This window comes from Scomber japonicus, chromosome 20, assembly GCF_027409825.1.
Source record: "Scomber japonicus isolate fScoJap1 chromosome 20, fScoJap1.pri, whole genome shotgun sequence".
NCBI classification, from domain to species: domain Eukaryota; kingdom Metazoa; phylum Chordata; class Actinopteri; order Scombriformes; family Scombridae; genus Scomber; species Scomber japonicus.
In genome coordinates, this window is record NC_070597.1 from 15,373,148 (window position 1) to 15,392,690 (window position 19,543).

Consider the following 19,543-nt stretch of genomic DNA (forward strand, 5'->3'; position numbering starts at 1 on the left):
AGAGAGAGAGAGAGAGAGAGAGAGAGAGAGAGAGAGAGAGCAGCAAAACCTGGTGTTGAAAATCTTGTGATCTGAGAAAGCTTTCTAGTCTGTTCTGCTGTGAGCGGCAGCAGCAGCTCACAGAGGGTCTCCTGCTGATGTATTTCTAACATAGCCTAATGTAGATTTAGTTATTCCAACATGGATTTGAAAGAGGTTTGAGCAAAACTTGTATTCACCTCTAAAAGTCAGTTTCGCCTGAATGAACCTCAGGTGAGAGTGGATGGATGTTCAGATTAATGCACCATGGAGACGTTTGCCAGACAGTGCTTTGTTGGGATACTTCTGAAAGGGACATTTTGTTTGGTAAGTCGACCAAATAGAAGCAATGGATATTGTAGATGAAAAGTAATATTTACTTTGCATTTTAAGTGACTTTATTTTTTTTTTTGTTATATTTTGTACTTTTTACTTATCCATAAGTAAAATTATTATGTTGCAGTTTTACATGCCAAATTACACTACACGTTTATTGCTACATTTGTGGAGTTTAGCATGTGGTGGAGTTAGATCACACAGATTATATTGTATGCTGGCACCTTTGTAATTTAGCAAAGTTTGAAACCAGTACTAATGTCCCCAATGTGTTTCCTTCTTCCTTTGTTGCACATCACATTTTGTCAGGGCTTCAACATAAATAACTTATTTTTCAGGGAATTAGAAAGTGTGTGACTTGACTCCCCTGACATGCTGAGCCACTCCATTTCAATCATTAATTCACTTCCAGTTGTATTTGATGTCCAGTTTCTCTCCTTGTTTGGTTTTCTAGGTGGTTATTGGGCAAAACCAGCCCCACAGCAACTTCACCTTTGGCAAGGGAACATCGACTGAAGAACATTCTTCACAAATTAACTTGATCCAAACCAGGAGCTTGATGGAGAACACCAAACTATCCATCAGTCCTTCTATCCCTCTTTCAAAGCAGGGACTTTGGGAAATAGTTGGAGGAAATTCCCAATCACGCTCCAACCCATCCTCAAAGTTAAAGCTTCGCCCGATCATAAAAGTTCATGGAGCTTCAAAATTTTCCAGGACGTTCAGCTGGGGAGACTTTTATTCAAACATCAAGACAGTCAAGCTGAATTTGTTAATCATGGGCAAGATTGTGGATCACAGGAATGGCTCACTTGGGGTTTACTTTAGCCACAACTCCACAGGTGTGGGCAATGTGTCAGTCAGTCTCGTCCCACCTGTGAAGGAGGTGGAGTTCGACCTGGAGCGGCAGAGCGTGGTCAACCCCAAAGACTCCAAGACGTTCAACTGCAGGGTGGACTATGAAAGAACTGAACGCAACAAGAAGGTGATGCTGTGTAACTATGACCCATTCAAGACATGCACCCAGGAGCAAACCCAGAGCCACGTCACCTGGATGTGCTCCAAACCCTTCCGGGTCATCTGTATCTACGTGTCTTTCTACAGCACAGACTACAGACTGGTTCAAAAAGTCTGTCCAGATTATAGCTACCAGAGTCCAGGAGCTAATTTGCCCACAGGTTAACCAGAATAAGATGTAGAAAATAAATGTGGAAAATAAAGTTTCAATAAATTCACAAAGAGAAATCCAGTTTGAGAAGCTGCAAGCCAGTCTTTGGGACTGTTTTGGAAGTTTTTAGGTGTTTTAGGTGTAGCGATTCTCTTATGAAAATGTTTTTCCAAGTATGACAGTACACCAGATACTTTAACCCATATGTTTTGTAGTGCAATACCTTGCTTGTTGTAGACTACAACAGTTATATTGGCCTGTTTTTATGAAATATATAATCCCTGCCCTAATATATTGCTCCAAATCTCCACATTTCCTTCCACCATTTTACAAACTATATTATGACTGTTTGGTAATACTGTATGGAAGTGGGAATGGTTCAGGAGGAAGGATGTGATGTTACATGGATGATCTTTGCCATGTTAATGTATTATTCTTACATCCATGGGTATAGGGGATGGTACCATGCATCTCTTTTTGGTTTGTACACTTATGTTATGTATTGCCCTCACTCTCTCATGTATTTCCTAACATGCTGCACTGTATTTTGCCCAATAAAATATATGTATATATCAAAATAGCACAGAGTGACCATAAAACCAACCAACCCTTCAAAACAAATGGGCAAGATTCCTTATTTCACAAACAAGCATTTGTGATGGCGGAGTACTGTCTTTCATTGTGAATGTTTCTTTACACAACCTCACTTTGAGAAGTTTAGACATTATAAGTTAGGATGGTAAAAACCTTTAATTTCAGTTAATTGAGTGAGAATGTTGTTTACTTTGCTGAGATTAACATGCAGCTAATCTGTTGCAATTTTAGAATGTTAAATGTGTTTGGGTTTTTTTCTTTGGCCTTGACAGTGCCATGCCATAACTTGGCCTTGCAAACAGTAATATGGGTGTCTCAAGTAGACTGCTGGTGACTGCTGCGTGTGTCTGAATAGGTCAGGGTTCAGGCACTGAATGGTTCAGGGGGCCTAGAGCTTGACAGGGGCCCCGTAACATGTTGGGGATTAGAGACATTTGCTTCTGCTGCACTGGCAAGTAACCTTTTCTACTGGGTGAAAAGGCATTTAATGGACCAGGCACACTCTGCTAACTCGATTAAAGTAGTTGACAGAGGTGACGACCCGACCTACTCCCACTCACCTCGGCAATCACAGTCTTGCATGCACTCCCTCTGCATCACAGCTGAGCTCAGAAGCAGTGGGGAAGCTTTGAAACAGCAAACAGAAAGATCATGTTAACAGCTACCACCGAAGTCTACGAAACCACAAATCTTTGCTTCCGTTTACAATCTAATATGCTGCACAAGCTGCATTTCTTGAATCAGTGAGAACCATTCTTTGGAGTGGACTACTGTCAAAATTGTTTCAACGTGCGTCATTCATCACCTGAAAGTAGCGACAGAATAATACAGGATTTGTACAATAAAGAGCCCCAAAAAAGGTTTAGTACTGTCATATCACGCCATTTCTTTTCAGTTTCATTTTTTTAAAGAAAACCCAGAGTATGAATTTAAAGATCAAAAGTTAGAAATTAAGATGAAGCCCAATGTCCTATGAAATGGTAAAGCTCCTGTTAGAGGTGTGCTAGGTAGCAAGAATAATAAATAATAATAAATGGACTGTACATTTTTGTGCTGTCACTAAAGGAAAGGGTAAGGAGGTTTTTTTAGATAGTGCAAAAAAAAGAAGTGTAGACACATTAAAAGCATTAGTTCAAACAAGAGATTCAGACATATGAAAAAATACAATATATGAGGTAACAAGGTAAGACACCCACATTTGTGAATGGTTAGATTAATGCTGCTTTGAACTGGAACAGTTCAAAGCAGCATTAACCTCGACTTTCATTACTATTTAAGTACAAACAAAGATGATAATCTCAAAGCTAATTTGGCCCTTACAAAAATTAGATCTCAACAGGATATGTCTTACTGTGTTCCGTTTTAAATTTTCTATGAAGTCAAAAGGGCTCTTACATAAAGACACTTGCAGCCTCCTATTTCTAATTTCTTTCTCTCTTCTTTCTAGTTTCATGTGACAGCTGAAATGCTTAATTCATACAAAAATACCCAGACAAAGTTTGCATTGCATTCAATACAAAATAGTTGTGGTTTATTCTTTCGGGAACAAAAAATGGCAACAACTAAGTGTCACTTCTCATAACCAGCGATATCTACAGGAAAGAAACAACAATGGTTCCTTCTATCAATTACCATTTTCTACCAGCTTCAAATGATAACTTCAAAAATGTATTACATGTGGTTTGCCTTGGTGTGCATTTTTCACATTCTGTCTAATCTGAACAATAAAACGTGTTCATTTCAATTTAATTTCCCTCTCAGTCTTCATGCCTGCAAAGAAAACGTCTGTCTGCTTTTTTTTTTTTGCTTTTTTTTTCAATTTCACGGTTGAAAATGATTTTGTTTACACAACTTCAAAAACACTAGTGTCTGTACAAATTCCTATGAAAAAAATAGAAATGACAGTTCTGATTAAAGACAAATAAGAAATCCATTATAAAAGAACATTAACATGCCTGATTGAATCATAATGTTATTTTGTAACCGTTTCTTGACAGTTTCTTTTCCCTCCATTGGTTTGTCTGTTGACACCTTGGGTTTTATTTTCTCTCAAGGGCTACAAGGACACATCCACACACAAAATACAATTTCCCCAAGAATGACATCCAGTTGTGCGTTGCTATTTTCTGTATCCTCACTATATATTCTGCTTTTTTCCCTGCTACTTGAAAAATGAAAACGGACGCAGATGAAGCAGAGTTCTATATGGGAATACATGTGTTGGTTTTTTTTGTCACTTGCTGATAAATCATCTTAAAGGGTACTTGTTGTTGGTGGTCCAGCTGGGTCTTTAGTTCATGAAGCTTGCTTCAATGTGTGCTTGCCTACAGTATTTCTACTTTACTGCTGGTAAGGGTTGACGAGGGTGACCTGTGACTTTAGTGCAATGTTTCCCAACTTTCTTTGGGAAAATTATTTTGATGACTTGTCCCACATCTGCTTTTTTGACTAGCCCTTGGTTGTCTTTCTCGGGGGTGTCCAAGTTTCTACATAACAGGCTCACTTCTTCTTCTCCTATTTCTTCTTCTTCTTCAGTCCCTCATAGGCCCATGAGTCCTTTAGTTAAGGGGCTTCTCCGACAGCTCTACACTGAAAACAGAGCAAAAAGAAGCCTTATGATGAAATAGACAGTTAAAGCCTTTATTTATCCAGGCTCGTCCTTTACGTCTCCACATTTCCAGACAGTTGTCTCTTATTATGTTACTTTGTCCAGTTCTTTCTTCCAAACAGATTCCAAAGTAGGAACTAGCAGAATGTCGAAAGGATTAAGGTCAAGTCTTCACACACGGAAAAGAGAACAATGTCGGACCTCGCTATGCCAGAGCCGAGGAGGAAAAAGGTGTGGGTTGTTTTTTTTTGTAAACGACTAACATCCACTTCACAAGCCCACCTGTTCCTCTTTTTCCATCTCCTCCTCTTCCTCTTCCTCCTACTTCTTCTTCCCTCCATCTTTAGAAGAGACTAAATACAGCAGGTTCTGGATGGGGCAGAAGGTGGGGATCAGGGGGAGGCTGTAGGTAGTGTAGTAGGTAACAGCAAGGGGGAAGGTTTGTCCCTGTGTGTTTGAGGGCGGGTGTGTCTGTGTGTCTTTGTGTATTTATGTGTGTGTGTACAAGTGTGTGTAGACGCCTCGCTGTGAGGCTGTTAGGACTGTTTGAGGCGCTTGCGGGGGGGTCCGAGGAAAGGGCACTGAGCTGAAGCCAGGGAGCGATATGCTTCAGCCACCAGGTGAGGATGAGATGCTACCATGGACTTCCAACCGGCTGTCTCCATCACCTCTGCTGCGTGGCTGGAAGGCAGGATGCAAGAAAAGAGAAACAGAGAAAGAAAGTACAAATATTCAATTAGTAAAAATCAATTTTATAAATATATGGGCCCTCACTGCACATGTCAAAAGTCTAATGTCAGATTTCAGCTGTTAATAATCTGCCACACTGTGCTACAAGGATCTAATAAACTTGGGTAAGACATCAAATTTCATGTACAAAGACTGTATGATGATCACACCTACAGAATCATAGGCAAGTCAATATACAAGAAAATGTCAGTAGTGTGCAGCATCCATCTGTGCCACAATAACTATTTCTTTCAATGCTATGTCCTTGATGTGGTCATAATAACAGCTGCAGGACACATCAGACAACAAAGGTTTCTGCTGCCACAACTCAAAATGATTTTCTTCTTTTTTAGCATCCCAAAATTTTCTTTTGTTCGTTTTCCTCCGTCATTGGGTTTAGAGCCAGTGTCACATTGATAAGTGTTATTTCTTGCTGCATTCCTATTGGTTGGTTAGTAGATGTAAATTGTGGTCGCAGTCACATTGTGAGATGGTTATCCTAAATTTATGACACTGTCAGAATTTTGCCCCAGGTAATCTTTGGTTACAAGACTGACCATCTTCAAACATCTCTCCCAAAAATCGCACTGTGTATACCCAGATTAAGTTACAAATTTGAACCACTAAACTTCTCATTTAATCTCATTTTAATAATTTTTTAAAAAGCTAAAATGTTGAACTTTTCAAAAGTTTAGAGAGAAGTCAGGATTAGAGATAATTCAAGATGTACAGAATGTAGTCAAGGTTTTTAACCTATCTCAACAAGCACCTGGTGAACCCTTCAGATTTATCCTGTGACCTGCTGAAGGGTGTTGGCCATAAATCAATGAACATCAAACTGACAAAACAATGGAGAAGGTGGAACTAGAGAATATTTTGCATTTTTGCCTGATAAATGATTTTAATGTTAATAATCAAAACAGTAGCCTTCAATTTTCTGTTGGTTGATTAATGAACAGATCATTCCAGCTCTGTAAAGACACATGATGAATCCTGTAGCTGAGGGGAGGAAACATTCTGAAGGAATATGTGCAAGCATAACATCTGATCACAGTTATTATCACACATTCATCCAAGTCAACAGAGGAGGTGACGGCAGACCTTGTTCGAGTCAGGGTACCCTGATCCCTCTAAAAGTGTCGACAGTGTTTAATACTATGAGACGGGCCACTCGATGAGGAGACGTGAAATTAAATTATTTACTGTGACTGGGACACCAAGAGATGAGGCGGTAGGGTGTGACTGAGTCATGGGATAATCAGTAATGACGATGAGGAGATACAGAAGAAAAGAGATGTGACAAATTAACAACAGTGACAGAGACGACATGTGCGGTGGATGCTGAGAATCTGTGAGGAGCTGGAGACATTATTATACGTGACCGCCGGCTCGTCTCTGTGTGTGAACTTACTAGTTGATGAAGTCGACGGCCTGTGTTTTCAGCTGGTCGGCGCTGTGCAGGTCGGCCAGGATGAGGATCTCAGCTGCGTTTTCCACAGACAGGCTGGTGCAGAGCGCGTCCTCGCACATGACCTTCAGTCTCTCTAGAGCATACTGAGGCAGAGGGGATACAAGAGGGTGAATGTACTTTTTCTTCTTCATCAGTATTCATGTGGTATTTGCTGTGACAGTTCTCTTGGTATTTTGCAAATATTATGTCTGACTTCAAAATGACAGCGAAAGGTCAGTCTGACATCATTGTCTGTCATGTCACACACCTCAGAAAAGAATAAGATGAAATAATAACTGAAACTGATGAACCTCTAATATATTCAGGTGTTAGGATAATAATGTCAACAGATATGCAAGCTCAAATTTGATATTACTGCTATAAAATAAGTATTTAGATGATCAGCCTCTAAGAGACATGGAGGACTGCCATCAGTGTAAAAGTGAAACCCTGCTGGCTTACTGGGTGAAGGTTAAGTAGATATTAATCTCATAAACTTTACCTCACCTTTAGCTTTATCTTTAGCTCATAGTGTATGCTGCCATGATATGCATCTTTAAACACTATAGAAACTGAAATAGTCTGCGGTAAAGTATGGTGTGTCAATAAAATTAAATTAAGCTTTACTTTCAGCAGAATCAAAATACACCTTCACGGTTTAAATATCCCCCAGAGGGTAGTGTGTAATCTCAATATATCCAAAATATACTGATTTTGTAGTTTTATCATTCTATGTTACCTTGTCAGCTGCTGCGAGCAAGTCATCCGCCATCTTGTCCAGGTTGGGAGCCTTGTCTGTGTAAATGAAGCACATCATCTCTTTGAAAACCTCGGGCTCCACATCGTTGATCTCCACACGATTCTGACAAAAACAGACGGGGTAGAAGGACGTTAATGTGCTTCACCGTGACACGGGCTTCACTTGTGCTCTTCTGTTTAAGTGTTCAACTCGTAATTAAGAAATAAAAATACCTCATATTAAGTCTCTATTTAACTGGATTTTGGAAAAACAGGATTCCTTGATATTCTGATACTTTACTGTAACTTAAACCATTAAGGTGCTGTTTTACAAATGATTAAATATGAATAATGACTTGTAGCGTTTGTATGTCAAGAACACTTCTGAAAGCCCCAAACCTTGTCTAACACTAAAAAAATAATTATTTTCTTGCCCTTTACTCTACCTTTTGTTTGCAGGCAAAATGTACTGACCATTTTAAATGTTAATTACTGACTGCAAACTTTACACTTTTACAAAAAAGTTAGCAAAAAGATTTCTAAAACAGCCTTGATTTTGACAAACATTTGTCTGGCTTCTCCTGCAATTTCATTTCTCACAATCACATGTGCACAAATGAAAAAAAGCAATTCTCTGCTTCTGCAGCTTTGTCAGTGAAGGATGAATCCTGACCCCCAAGTACGGCAGGACAATTTCATTTCAGGTGTGCTATCTTTCAGTTTCGCAAAACAGCTCTGTGCCGCAGCCATCTGACAGCACACAATCCTTCACTCACTTAAGCCCTCAACACAGCGGCAAACATCTAAGTATTAGAGTCGCTGAGGAAGAAAACAAATTTATTTCTACGAATAAAAAATCTTTGGGACCTTGGCCTCACCTTTTTGCTCTCTTCCATTTCGTGCTCAAACATGGCGCTGAATACTGGGGAACGTGCTGAAAGCAGCAATATGAAGAGATGTTTGGGCAAAAAGTTAATGTCTGGGTAACTGTTGAATAAAGCAACAGTCAATACATGCAAATATTTACACACACACACACACACACACGCACGCACGCACACGCACACACACACATTTAAAACTGGAGGAACAAAAAGAAAATACATCACTCATGTCTGTACCTGCCAAGATGGCTTTGTGGGCCTGAAACTCCTGTCCAGCTACACACAGGGAACAGTCAGTGAAGCGGGAGTTCTCCCACAGGCCCCCCAACTCATCTGCTAGCCGGCAGTCAGGCACCTTCACCATGTTCATGGTGTTCTGCCCGGATATGTTGACTGAGTCCTGCACCACGCTCACCTGATGGAGGGAAATTAAATGCTTTAGTCCAAAATGCTGTATATGCAGAAATAAACATTATTTCAGCATTAACAAATTCTTTGCCATAGTTGCTAAAAAAAGCTGAGCCCGAACAGAAAAAAGCAGCATACCTCACAGAAGAGTGTGAGCTTGTCATCAGGTAGAAGACCGTTGGCTTCATCTAGCAGGAAGTCTCTCCGGATGAACTTTTTAAAGCCCCAGTCCTTCCCCTGGACAAAGCGATACGCCCTCTGGCTTTCTGCACACAGCCGGGACACAGAAGTCACAAAGTGGTCAGTCCAAGTAAAGTAAAGGTTCATTTTATTTTTTTTAAGTGCACAAAAGGGATTTTCAGTATTCACAACTTGAAGATGACTCCTACAAAGCCTCTGTAAAGTTAAAATTTTGGGTTAGCCCGCTGACTCACCCATGGCTTTGGTCTCCTCTCCCTTGGCGTTGAGGATGGAGAACTTGAACTTGGCGCGCACCTCGGCCTTCGGACAGCTGACCAGCAGCAGGTAGAGGGACAAGTAGTCTTTGCTCTCCTCATCCAGGCCCTTCGGATTCACCCGCAAACACCTGAAGGTGGTGGCAGAAGGTGCAGCAGTTAGAAAGTTGGAGTGATAAAAATGTATAAACAAATGATTATGACTGTAAACACTCGTGATAACACTAATTCTATATGCAGCAAATATGGTGTTTGAACTTGAGATTTCAAGTGTCAAATAAAATCCACACTTTGCCACATGTATGTGACTTCATTGGCCAGATCACAGATCTGATTTCAATCTGTCTTTTTTTACACCTTTCTAACTTCTGCCAAGAAATTTCACATGCAGCTGAATTTCAATCCATCTCAAATGCTTCTTGGATGCATTTGCACTTTGCTTTTTTGAGACCAAATAGCTATCTGATCTGCCTGAGATTCATGAAGTGATGAAGTGTAAATGGGGTCAAACGGAATCAATACACGGAATGCATCTGACCATCACCTGACCACTTTATGATGAACACAGCTGTGTTTATGTTTTTGGGACTGAGCGTAGCATTGATGATTTGCTACACCATCTTCTACAAAACATTAATAACTTTTGGAACCGTTTACAAGATTTTTTTTGTCTGAACTGTGAGATTCTCAGCTTTCCGAGGCACCTTGAACGACGCCTTTACGCCCATCAGGGCTGATTTATGGTGCGTGCCATCACATGATATGAGAACAGAAGCTTGATGGCTTAGAGGCTTCACTTGAGTCACTGTATGCTCTTATAGCCAAAGAGGTTAATGGCTGGAGTCTATATTCCAGTGATAAATAAACACTCTTATAAACACTTAGATATTTACTCTCAGAGGTGATATTGACCAAAATATAAAGACAGCAACAAAATGTGTATATTGTCACACTGTCTTCTAAAAATTGCCAAGAACAATATGCAGATAAATGGCTGTAACTCTCCAAGGAATAGGTGGATTTACACCAAACTTTACACAGAGCTCCAAAACACCTAAATACAACTTTTTAAATGGAAAAAACTCAAATTCCCTGGTTGACTATTATGTTGTTTTTGTCACTGGGCATTTTTCTTTTTTTGTCAAATATGATATAATCACTCTAACAATAATAATAATGCATGATGGTGACTTTACGCTGCAAAGAAAGAAGTGCAGTTTTCCTTGAATCATATGATCTATAATATTTGATATTCACTGAAAGAATAAGGTCAGAATTGGCAAAAATATTAAATTTTGTCCAGACACTCCGGAGGGTTAAGATGACATAATTTGTAATAAAATATGACAACGTCAGATGAATATGATGAAATAGAGCAGTTCTATTGCCCACCCACCATTTCAGCTTGTCATTGGCCCCAGAGGAGAAGGTGGAGCTCTTGATGACCTCGCCCATCTCCTCACGACAGAAGCTGAAGTTGTTGATGGTCCACATGTAAGAGAACTTCACCACTTTAATCTGGCAAAAGGAAAAAAAAAAGTCAGTAAACTTCAGAGTAGCAGATTTATTTAAGATAATGTAGTCTGAGCTGGCTGATGAACAGTTAACCCATTCAGTTATATTACCTGTGTGTAGCACCAGCTCTCAGCCACAGGCCCGCTGGACATTTCCGCAGGGGGAGGGGGACTCGGGACTCTTGACATTGCCAGCGTGACAGAGGGTGTTGGGGGCAACAGGGTGAGGGTGAGGAGGAGGAGGAGGAGGATCCGTCACTTCCACTCGTCAACGTTCAGTCCTAACGTCCATCTGCATCAGTACACTCCAGATGGAAGCAGTTTGCCCCCTGGAAACACACGAGGTGAGCGTGATTAATTGATCAAACTAGAAATTGAAATAAATCACCTTGAAAATTCAGTTTAGTCTGGAACACATTCCTCTAACACACAGACGGGTGATCACACAGAACAGAGAAAAGCATTCTTAAAACAAAAACGCAGCTCACACCGAGGTACTGTATCTTTCATTAATCCAGTTCAGACTCCATCATTTAATTCATGTGGCCACACTGCCTGCCATTGAGGTTTGCAGTGTTGGGGATAGATGAATTGTCCCTGGCCCACAGGGGGACAGCAGGAGATCGATGGCCCACGCCTGTTCTAAGATCAATAGCTGCTGCGATCGCAATTAAGTCTCAAAAATGAACTGTAAATAAACAAGATGGCAAACTGTCTCCCAGGATAGAGGCGGAGGTGTTTGGAGCCACTGGCCAAATCCAAAGCTCGCAAATTACCTTCAACTCACACAAGCAGGACATGCAGATTTGTTCTACACACTTCCCTACTTCAATACAACACAAACACATACCTCTATACAGGCTGGTTACCTCCGAAGCATAGCTCTCTGCAAGAGCTTGAACTGGTCTGCAGTAACCATTTAATGTTGTTAAGATTTAATTCTCATCATTTACATCTGATCTCATTTACATAACTTCTCATATAATTTTCTCAGATTTGCAGTTCATCAGTTGTGTTTTTTAAAATGAGGTCTTGAAACAGACTTCTACGGATAGGGCAGAAATGGAATATAATATTCTTATATATGTTTCCATTAGAGTAATAATCCTATGAAAATAAAAAATCATTGTGTACTTTAGAAACCCAGAAGAGACAAATCAGCCTATAGAGTTTCTCCTACAGGGGGTGTCTGGAAAGGGGGGGGGGGGGGGGTAGTGGTCTACATATTAATTATTTCAGTCTTTTGTTCAGTATGGTTAACCTTATTTTATTTTTACTTTTAAAGATTGAAAACAATTATTTTTTCACAGTGCACGCTGTTCTTAAAGTCCTTAGTTTCAAACATTTTACACATATTTAAAACATCTAAATAAACCACAAAGTCAAAAATTTTAAAAACATCATCATTAGTCATTATTTTCTGCTAATGTTATACTCATTGAGACTGTATGACTGTTATTTGACCAGATTCGATTGATAATACTGACAACATGAGCAAACAACTCAACACGTCAAGTCATTCTGATGGAAACCCCCCCAAAAAAAACAATAGATCTTGATTAGTGAGGAAATGCGCAAGATCAGTTTTTCAAATGAGTCGCACCACTGAGAAGAAAAACAACGGCACTGACAGAAATCTCTCATGTGAAATAACCAAAGCTCTCCCAACTTTTGCAGCAGACTGTGTGCTTGTATAAAAGATCAACTTTTGATGAGAAAATAAAACTGGTTGTTTACCAGACTAGAGGACACAATACATGAGTCATTGTCACGGCTTAATTATCTGATAAAGACATAAACTAAATAGAGAGGATAAGTAAGGAGTTGGACACCATGTTGACACTATGCCAGACTCATAAACCTTTTTCATCTTACTGCAAGGTCAGTGGCTGAACAATGCGCCGTATTTCACCCAATCACTGCGGTATAACACAAGTCAGTGTCTTTCTGGGCCCTCGTACACTTGATCTGTGGCCACTGTTCAATATCATTTTCTATTTCACCAGTCTTCTCGCCCTCCTTCCATCTGTACCTATCTCTCACTCACACAGGCTTTAATGTCTTTACACCTTCATCCATAAATTCAATTTGTGATGGCCGGGAGCTGAGCTGTCTGCTCCTGATGGTTACCTCTGCTTCTACGGTGACATTGATGCTGCCTATAGGCTGTGTTAACTTTAAAATGTGAACAGAGTGTGTACTGTACGGTTTGATGGTGTAAACTGTTTTGTTGACCGCGTTTGAATATGCTTAGCTACAGTTATTGTATGCTACAGCCCATTTAAAGCCCTGACAAATGGACACAATACTGGTTCTGTGTCATTAGATCAAGGTTATGACTTTTCACCTGACTCTAGTGTGATCACTTGAAGAGGTGGGCCCAAACACGGTTCAGTTGGACTCGGGCCGTGTGTGTGAGTGTTAACAGTGATGTCAGTGATGCAGCTGTCCCGTAAAAACCCTGCGTTGCATATTATATAAGGCTCTCTGAAGCTTGTGCCCAAAACGACTCCAAATATGCCACAAAGTTAGTAAATTTATGAACTCCACTGTGCTGTGCAAGAGTGCTTTCTTCAACACAAAAATAAATTGCACTGTGATGACTTAGGCGTACTCGGGCCTGGATCGTTATGTGAGCGCAGGCCAGTGGGGGAGAGGGGAGGGGGGGGACAAGGCAAGTAGGCTTAGTGTGAGTAGGCCCTTAGTAGAACTTGCAGCATAGACCTTTCCAATTTCAACATGAGCACAGGTCTGATCAGCAGAGTGACTGAAAACACCTGTGAGGGTCTGAGGGGCCTTTTACTGCTGTTACTGACCAGGTGTTTTCATGGCTGTGTTCGAAACCGCATACTACATACTACATACTTCCATCCTACACACTACACACTAAACGACCAGATAGTAAGCAGACTGTTTTACACTGTAGTAAACTACACGATAACCCACAATGCATTTCGTTCCTACCCAAGCTGAAATCAACAGGCTGAAGCTGATTTCATTTTAGCTCTAACTCTGTAAATATACCACTTTATCCACATTTCTAACCTTTTTAGGCGAGAAAGTAATCCTTTAGATCCACAATATGACGCTAATTTGTCCAAATAGCATCTGCTGAAAGTTTTGTTCCTGCGAATTCGGAGCCACTCAAGTTAGCCGCAGCGAGTAACGCACTTCCAGTCATTTTCACAAAATAAAACACCCATTGCCTTTGATTATTAAGAAACCATAACGATAGAACTGGTGCTTTTATTTTGAAAACAGGAAGCAAACATACCCTCACTGTAGGTACCTTGAAACCACCGAGGTGGTGATCTGTGACGTTTGTATTTTGGGTTTTTTTTAGAAGTTACGTTGCATCTTGGGTAATTTGAGTGAGAGTAGTCAGCTTCTTCCATACTCTAAATCACATACTACGCAGTTGAAACACACTACATACTTCAAATGACGTCAGAGGTAGTACCAGTAGTAGGAAAGTACGCGGTTTTGAACAGACCCCATATTTTGGGAAACTTCTCACCAGATGCCACCTGATTGTCTCCAGATGGTTCCAGGAGGAGTACATCTCAGTCTCTTTCTACATACCAACACCAATTAGCAAAATTATATACTAATTAGTATATACCAACCCAGCAGAGAAGACACAATTTTGAGCAAGGTAACAAAAAAAGTATAAACACAGATGTGCCAAAATTAAAAGAAAAAGGGGGAAAAATGAGAATGAAACTTATAATGTATTGCAGAGCAGTGTCACTGTAAGTAGGCATATCTCTGTCCTGATGTTTAAACCTAGTGTAGTAATCCATACCAGGAGCCTGGTTCAGCCGAGCTCCACAAACTGGTCAGAGTGAATGAAGAACCAACCAATCTTCTTGATTCTTAAACAATGGCAACTGGTAAGATGGAGCGAGGCGATGAAGATAAAGGAAGGGGGAGCTACGGAGAGAGAAAATGAATAGTAGGGTGATGGAGAAAGCCAAATGGAAAAAGCAGGTGGCGAATGAAAGATGGACCAACGTCTGCGGTACCATTCGAGGAGATAAATTGCCACAAAAGCAGGTTAGATAGAGAGAAAAGAAAATTACACGTGTGAGAAAGAAACCAAGTCGAGATTCGTGGACAGGTGGGCTCTGAGGAAGACGCACACTGCATTGAAATGTCTTTTTAAAAAAGAAGCGTTCATGCTCTTGTTTCTTCCTCAGCTGCCCATGAACTGAGATGTAAACTGAGCTCCAATTTAAAGACAGACGGTCCAGTAATAATGAAATAACTAAACACATATGACCCAGAGAGCTTCTCTCACACAACCTCCAACCAAACTCTCAAAGGTTTATCGATCAATGAAGCTTTCCAAAAGACAAAACACAAAAAACTCCCAGCAGAGGTCAAAGGCGAGGTGATAAATGGTGGTTGTCAGCTGAACTTTCACCAGACGATCAATACGCTGACACAAATATGTTTCTAAGACTACTCTGTCTCTAATAATCTGAGCAAAATCCATAAAGTGCAAATATTCTTGAAAATCTATATAATCATCTCTACATTAATGTTGCAATATCGATATCGAGGTATTTGGTGGTAAAATATCCCGATACTTGATTTTTGCTCATATCGCCCAGGCTTAGGAACCCAAACATATGCATGTATATCTGTAGAGATATGATACATAAGGTGGCAGTTATGACCACTGTGCTTTTACCTGGAATTTCAGTCCCCTGACCAAAAAGAAAAATCAATCTCTGCTCTAAATTAAAAACTGGGAGGTATGGAGGCATTTCAGAAGGCAATTTCCAAAGGGGGATGAAAAAAAATTGCAACCCCTTGTCAAAGTGTCAGTGAACACAATGTCTATTCCAAAGCTTTGGTCTTTGATGACTGCAGTAAGCCAGAGACAAACCTTAAAACTATAATTGGTACAGGAACCAGGGATCGATTGCATAGCGCTTGTTGGGCCTCTGTGGGAGTGATTTCATATTCTGCCCTTGGTCATGGCGCTCCTCCTTTCCTAAAAACTCAATCTCAGAGAGGTATGAACTATTGATTTTGCTACAGCGATCAGCTCGCCTCGCTCTCATCCCTGACTTTGTGCAGGCCCACAATTACATTGAAGGGGGGATTTGACGGAGTAAAAAAGCATTAGCACCCAGGCTTCACCCCCCCAAGTCTGTACTTCCACACGGCACGGGAGGTTAAAGGAAGGAGGGACCTCAATGCATAGCTAATGTCTCCAGTCACCTGGTTCATACCATTACCCACAGTTACTCTTGATGTGTTGACCTACAAGGGCAGACAATACCGCAGGCTGAAAAACACCACAAGTAGTCCAGTCATCACAGCTGTTTTGGGCTCACATGAAAAAGAGCAGAACTAAAACTTTATTGATTTACAATAATAAATACAATATTTTCATTATTTCCTTATGTATAAAAATCATTGCAGTGTTTTCCATTAATTATATACTGTGGCGGCCCACCATAGTCTAATTTGTGCCACCACATTTTCATAGTGAGCGAAATATGTCTGTACACTTATCAAAACGTCAGCAAAGCATCTCACCCTGAACCAGGGTTAGGGCTACTCTGCCCTGGTAAATTTGTTGAACTTAGATAATCACTTCTGCTTTCTTTGTTTCAGAGCTGAAATATGGGCATTAGTCATTTTTTGGTGGTTTGTTTGGAACATTAATGAACTGGTAAACTTTCTTTCCCATGTTTTGTGGGTGTGTCATCACCATTCATACATATTCAACCAGTGGTTAAATTACTAAAGCACAAAATTGTTTAGAACACACATTTTTAGATATAACCCTTTTAATTTTGCTCTTAAGAGTGCTCCAGAATGGTGCCTTTGACTTAAAAATGTGCCACCGGACCTCCCTAGAGGGTTGGACTGAGTCACACCAAACACCATAGTCTCTCAAAATGATGTGGGAAACACTGCATTGATTGTGTTTTCCTTGGAAATTACATTGAACAAGACCTGAAACAATCATGTCTACATATGTAATGAACATACTCATTTTTAAAAAAAGATTTCCTTTTAAAAGTTCTTCTATGCACAATTTTAGCTGGTTCATCTAAATTTGCCACACCACAAAAAGTTTCGACACCTTCAACTTTATATCATCAAAAAAAGCCACCGGAAATCAACAAGCTTTTGTATCAAACAGCCTATTTATGACTAACTTCTTTAGGCCACTTTTTCATGATTAAATCTAAATTGTGAGTCAATATCAAAATGTGAATCAGCTCTACTGCAGGCAACACCACCACGGGAAGGCACATGTCTGCCATTACCAGGACTCTCTTGATGCTGTTAATGCCATCATGAGAGCTAATAAGATAAAGTCTCATGACTACTGACAAACATTGGCCAGGACATTTTAATTCTATTGTTTAAATGACACAATTTATCTGCCTAAGGTAGATAAGTCTGACCTCAAGTTACAGTAGGAAAACAAACCTACTGCCTACTTCTTGTTCCTTGCCAGAAAAAGGGCAAGTATCTAAATTACTCTTGATAATCATTACTAATAGTATTGTTATAACTTCGACTATATCACTAGTCCGCCTTAAAATAACATTAATAAAAACATTAAAACATTAGAATTTGCCACTTAGTGTTAAAATACTTAACTAGGCAGGGGGAAACAATGGTTTGTGGCTCTGTTTCTTGATACCAAGACTGCATCACATGCACTGAGCTGAAAACTGATTTAAGTCATAGTTCATCATCTTTAATTTCTTTTTTACACTGTATGAAACTTGGGAAGCTTAATGGTACAGGATTTTCCTGAGGGTCATCACACAAAAGGTGAACTCAGCTAATCTGAGTTGGTATACTCAGTGTATATAGAAGGCAAAAAGACAGACTCAGGAAAAAACTTAAATCAAAGGCCATTTCAAATTTGCTGTGTGGCAACTTTACGACATTAGATTTAATTGCAACTACTGCAAGAGGAACTCGTCTTGCAGTTGACATTACTCAACATCATCGTAACACAAATTACAACTGCATTTATGTTTGATGGTTTAAAATAGTGTTCATGCATTTGAAATATAGTTCAAGAGATCTTGGCTACTACGTTTTCCCCTTTGCAATCATTCCTGGGACTAAGACATTGAACACCTTGGTTACCTACTTAATATACTGTCATCAGTTACAGCAACACAAGCTAAGATTCAAGAATAAATCATAATCACATAATCTTCATAATGTTTCAATATCTGGCAGCCATTTCATACTGGAGTACATAAGAGGATACTAACCTTTATGTTACTGGGTAAGGTAGCATGAGAGATACATACCACTTCTCTAAGACGACATTGTTGACATCACTGCTGGGGTGTTTGGTCTGTTTCCAATTAACCTGAGTCATTCAAACCTATGTACTGATGCACCAGTATTTAAAGGATGTGATGACACTGTTCACTTCCTCAGGCTAACTCCTGACATTAACTTATCCCTTCCTGCCCACGTTATTATAAATGACAGCCGGTCATCCGATTGAGCTTGGTCCACTAGTCCCCAGATACTTCTGTTCTCATCAGCTGTTCGTGAGCTGCTTGAATGACCATTACTTTGGAAAACTATCCGGAACACCCAAGCAACCTAACAACGTCAATTCACACATTACAGTGCTACTTCTTAAGAAAAATATGATGATGGGCCGTTCAAAACATTAATTTCATACATGTATGTCTTATTTCTGAATCCATCAACCACTATATATACACAATACATACTACTGAATCAATGTTTAAACGTATCCTAGCCTTCCAGTGAAATAATGGACTGAAACCAGAACATTAGACAATGTTGGGATCTGAAACTCTCACTTTATAGTTAATATAGTCGATGACAGTAGCAGGTAGTCAACCTGCTAACAATGCAGCAGTGTAACAATATACTTCAGCCACCCGGTGAGACAAGTCTGCCGCAGGAGAAAATCATAAGAGTAGTGACAAGATCTGATTCCCTTTGAAATACACGATCTGTAAATAATCCCATCTAACGATAGCACGCTAGCAGCTAACTTGATAGCCAGATATCTGCTGCTAGCTAAGCCAAACAAAAAGGGGTGAATTGCCGAAACAGCTGCGACTAAAGATACCCGATAACGTCCTTTATGTGGTTGATTTTGAAGTCTTTCGTTCTTCTGTTCCTTGTTTTTGTTTTATATTCCGGGGGTCTTACCTCTGTGTTGGGTTTAATTATAACACTAGTTGTCCGGGATCTTCTGTTGTTATTAGCTAGCAGGCTAGCTGTCTGTAAAAAGTAACAGACATGAGCAGCGTTGTCTGGCTAATAGCGCCCCCTGCTGTGATGGAGTATTTTCACCAATTAACACTGAACACAACTCTTGCTTATGCGTAGTAAGTGCAGGGTTAGGAAGGTTACTTTAGAAATGAAATAGGATACAGATTACGAGTCACCCTATTTACAATGTAATAAGTCATGTAACTATTTCAATGACTTAATTAAAGTAACTTATTTCATTTGATTACTTTTCTAATTTTCTAACAAATGTTTTCAGCTGTTAGGGTAAGTGTACCCATTAAGCCCATGAAAATCTTCTGGTGTTTTTCATGGATACTGACATGATTTATAAGGGGAATTATAAAGATTTATCTCTCATTTGAAA

General features: G+C 39.9%; 2 protein-coding genes across 2 annotated transcripts; one reads left to right on the forward strand and one right to left on the reverse strand.

Annotated features, from left to right (window-relative positions):
* The first annotated feature begins 285 nt into the window (after positions 1-285).
* LOC128381117 (neurexophilin-1-like) lies at positions 286-1,537 on the forward strand. The gene is made up of 2 exons (XM_053341069.1): positions 286-345; positions 809-1,537. Exons 1-2 carry the CDS (start codon positions 286-288, stop codon positions 1,535-1,537), a joined length of 789 nt encoding a protein of 262 aa, XP_053197044.1.
* Positions 1,538-3,909: 2,372 nt separating this feature from the next.
* LOC128381938 (speckle-type POZ protein) lies at positions 3,910-19,152 on the reverse strand. The gene is made up of 10 exons (XM_053341980.1): positions 19,096-19,152; positions 11,014-11,231; positions 10,785-10,906; positions 9,368-9,519; positions 9,072-9,199; positions 8,763-8,940; positions 8,520-8,575; positions 7,643-7,765; positions 6,865-7,007; positions 3,910-5,405 (listed from the first exon to the last, which is right to left on the reverse strand). Exons 2-10 carry the CDS (start codon positions 11,089-11,091, stop codon positions 5,261-5,263), a joined length of 1,125 nt encoding a protein of 374 aa, XP_053197955.1. The 5' UTR covers positions 11,092-11,231; positions 19,096-19,152; the 3' UTR covers positions 3,910-5,260.
* Positions 19,153-19,543: the final 391 nt, after the last annotated feature.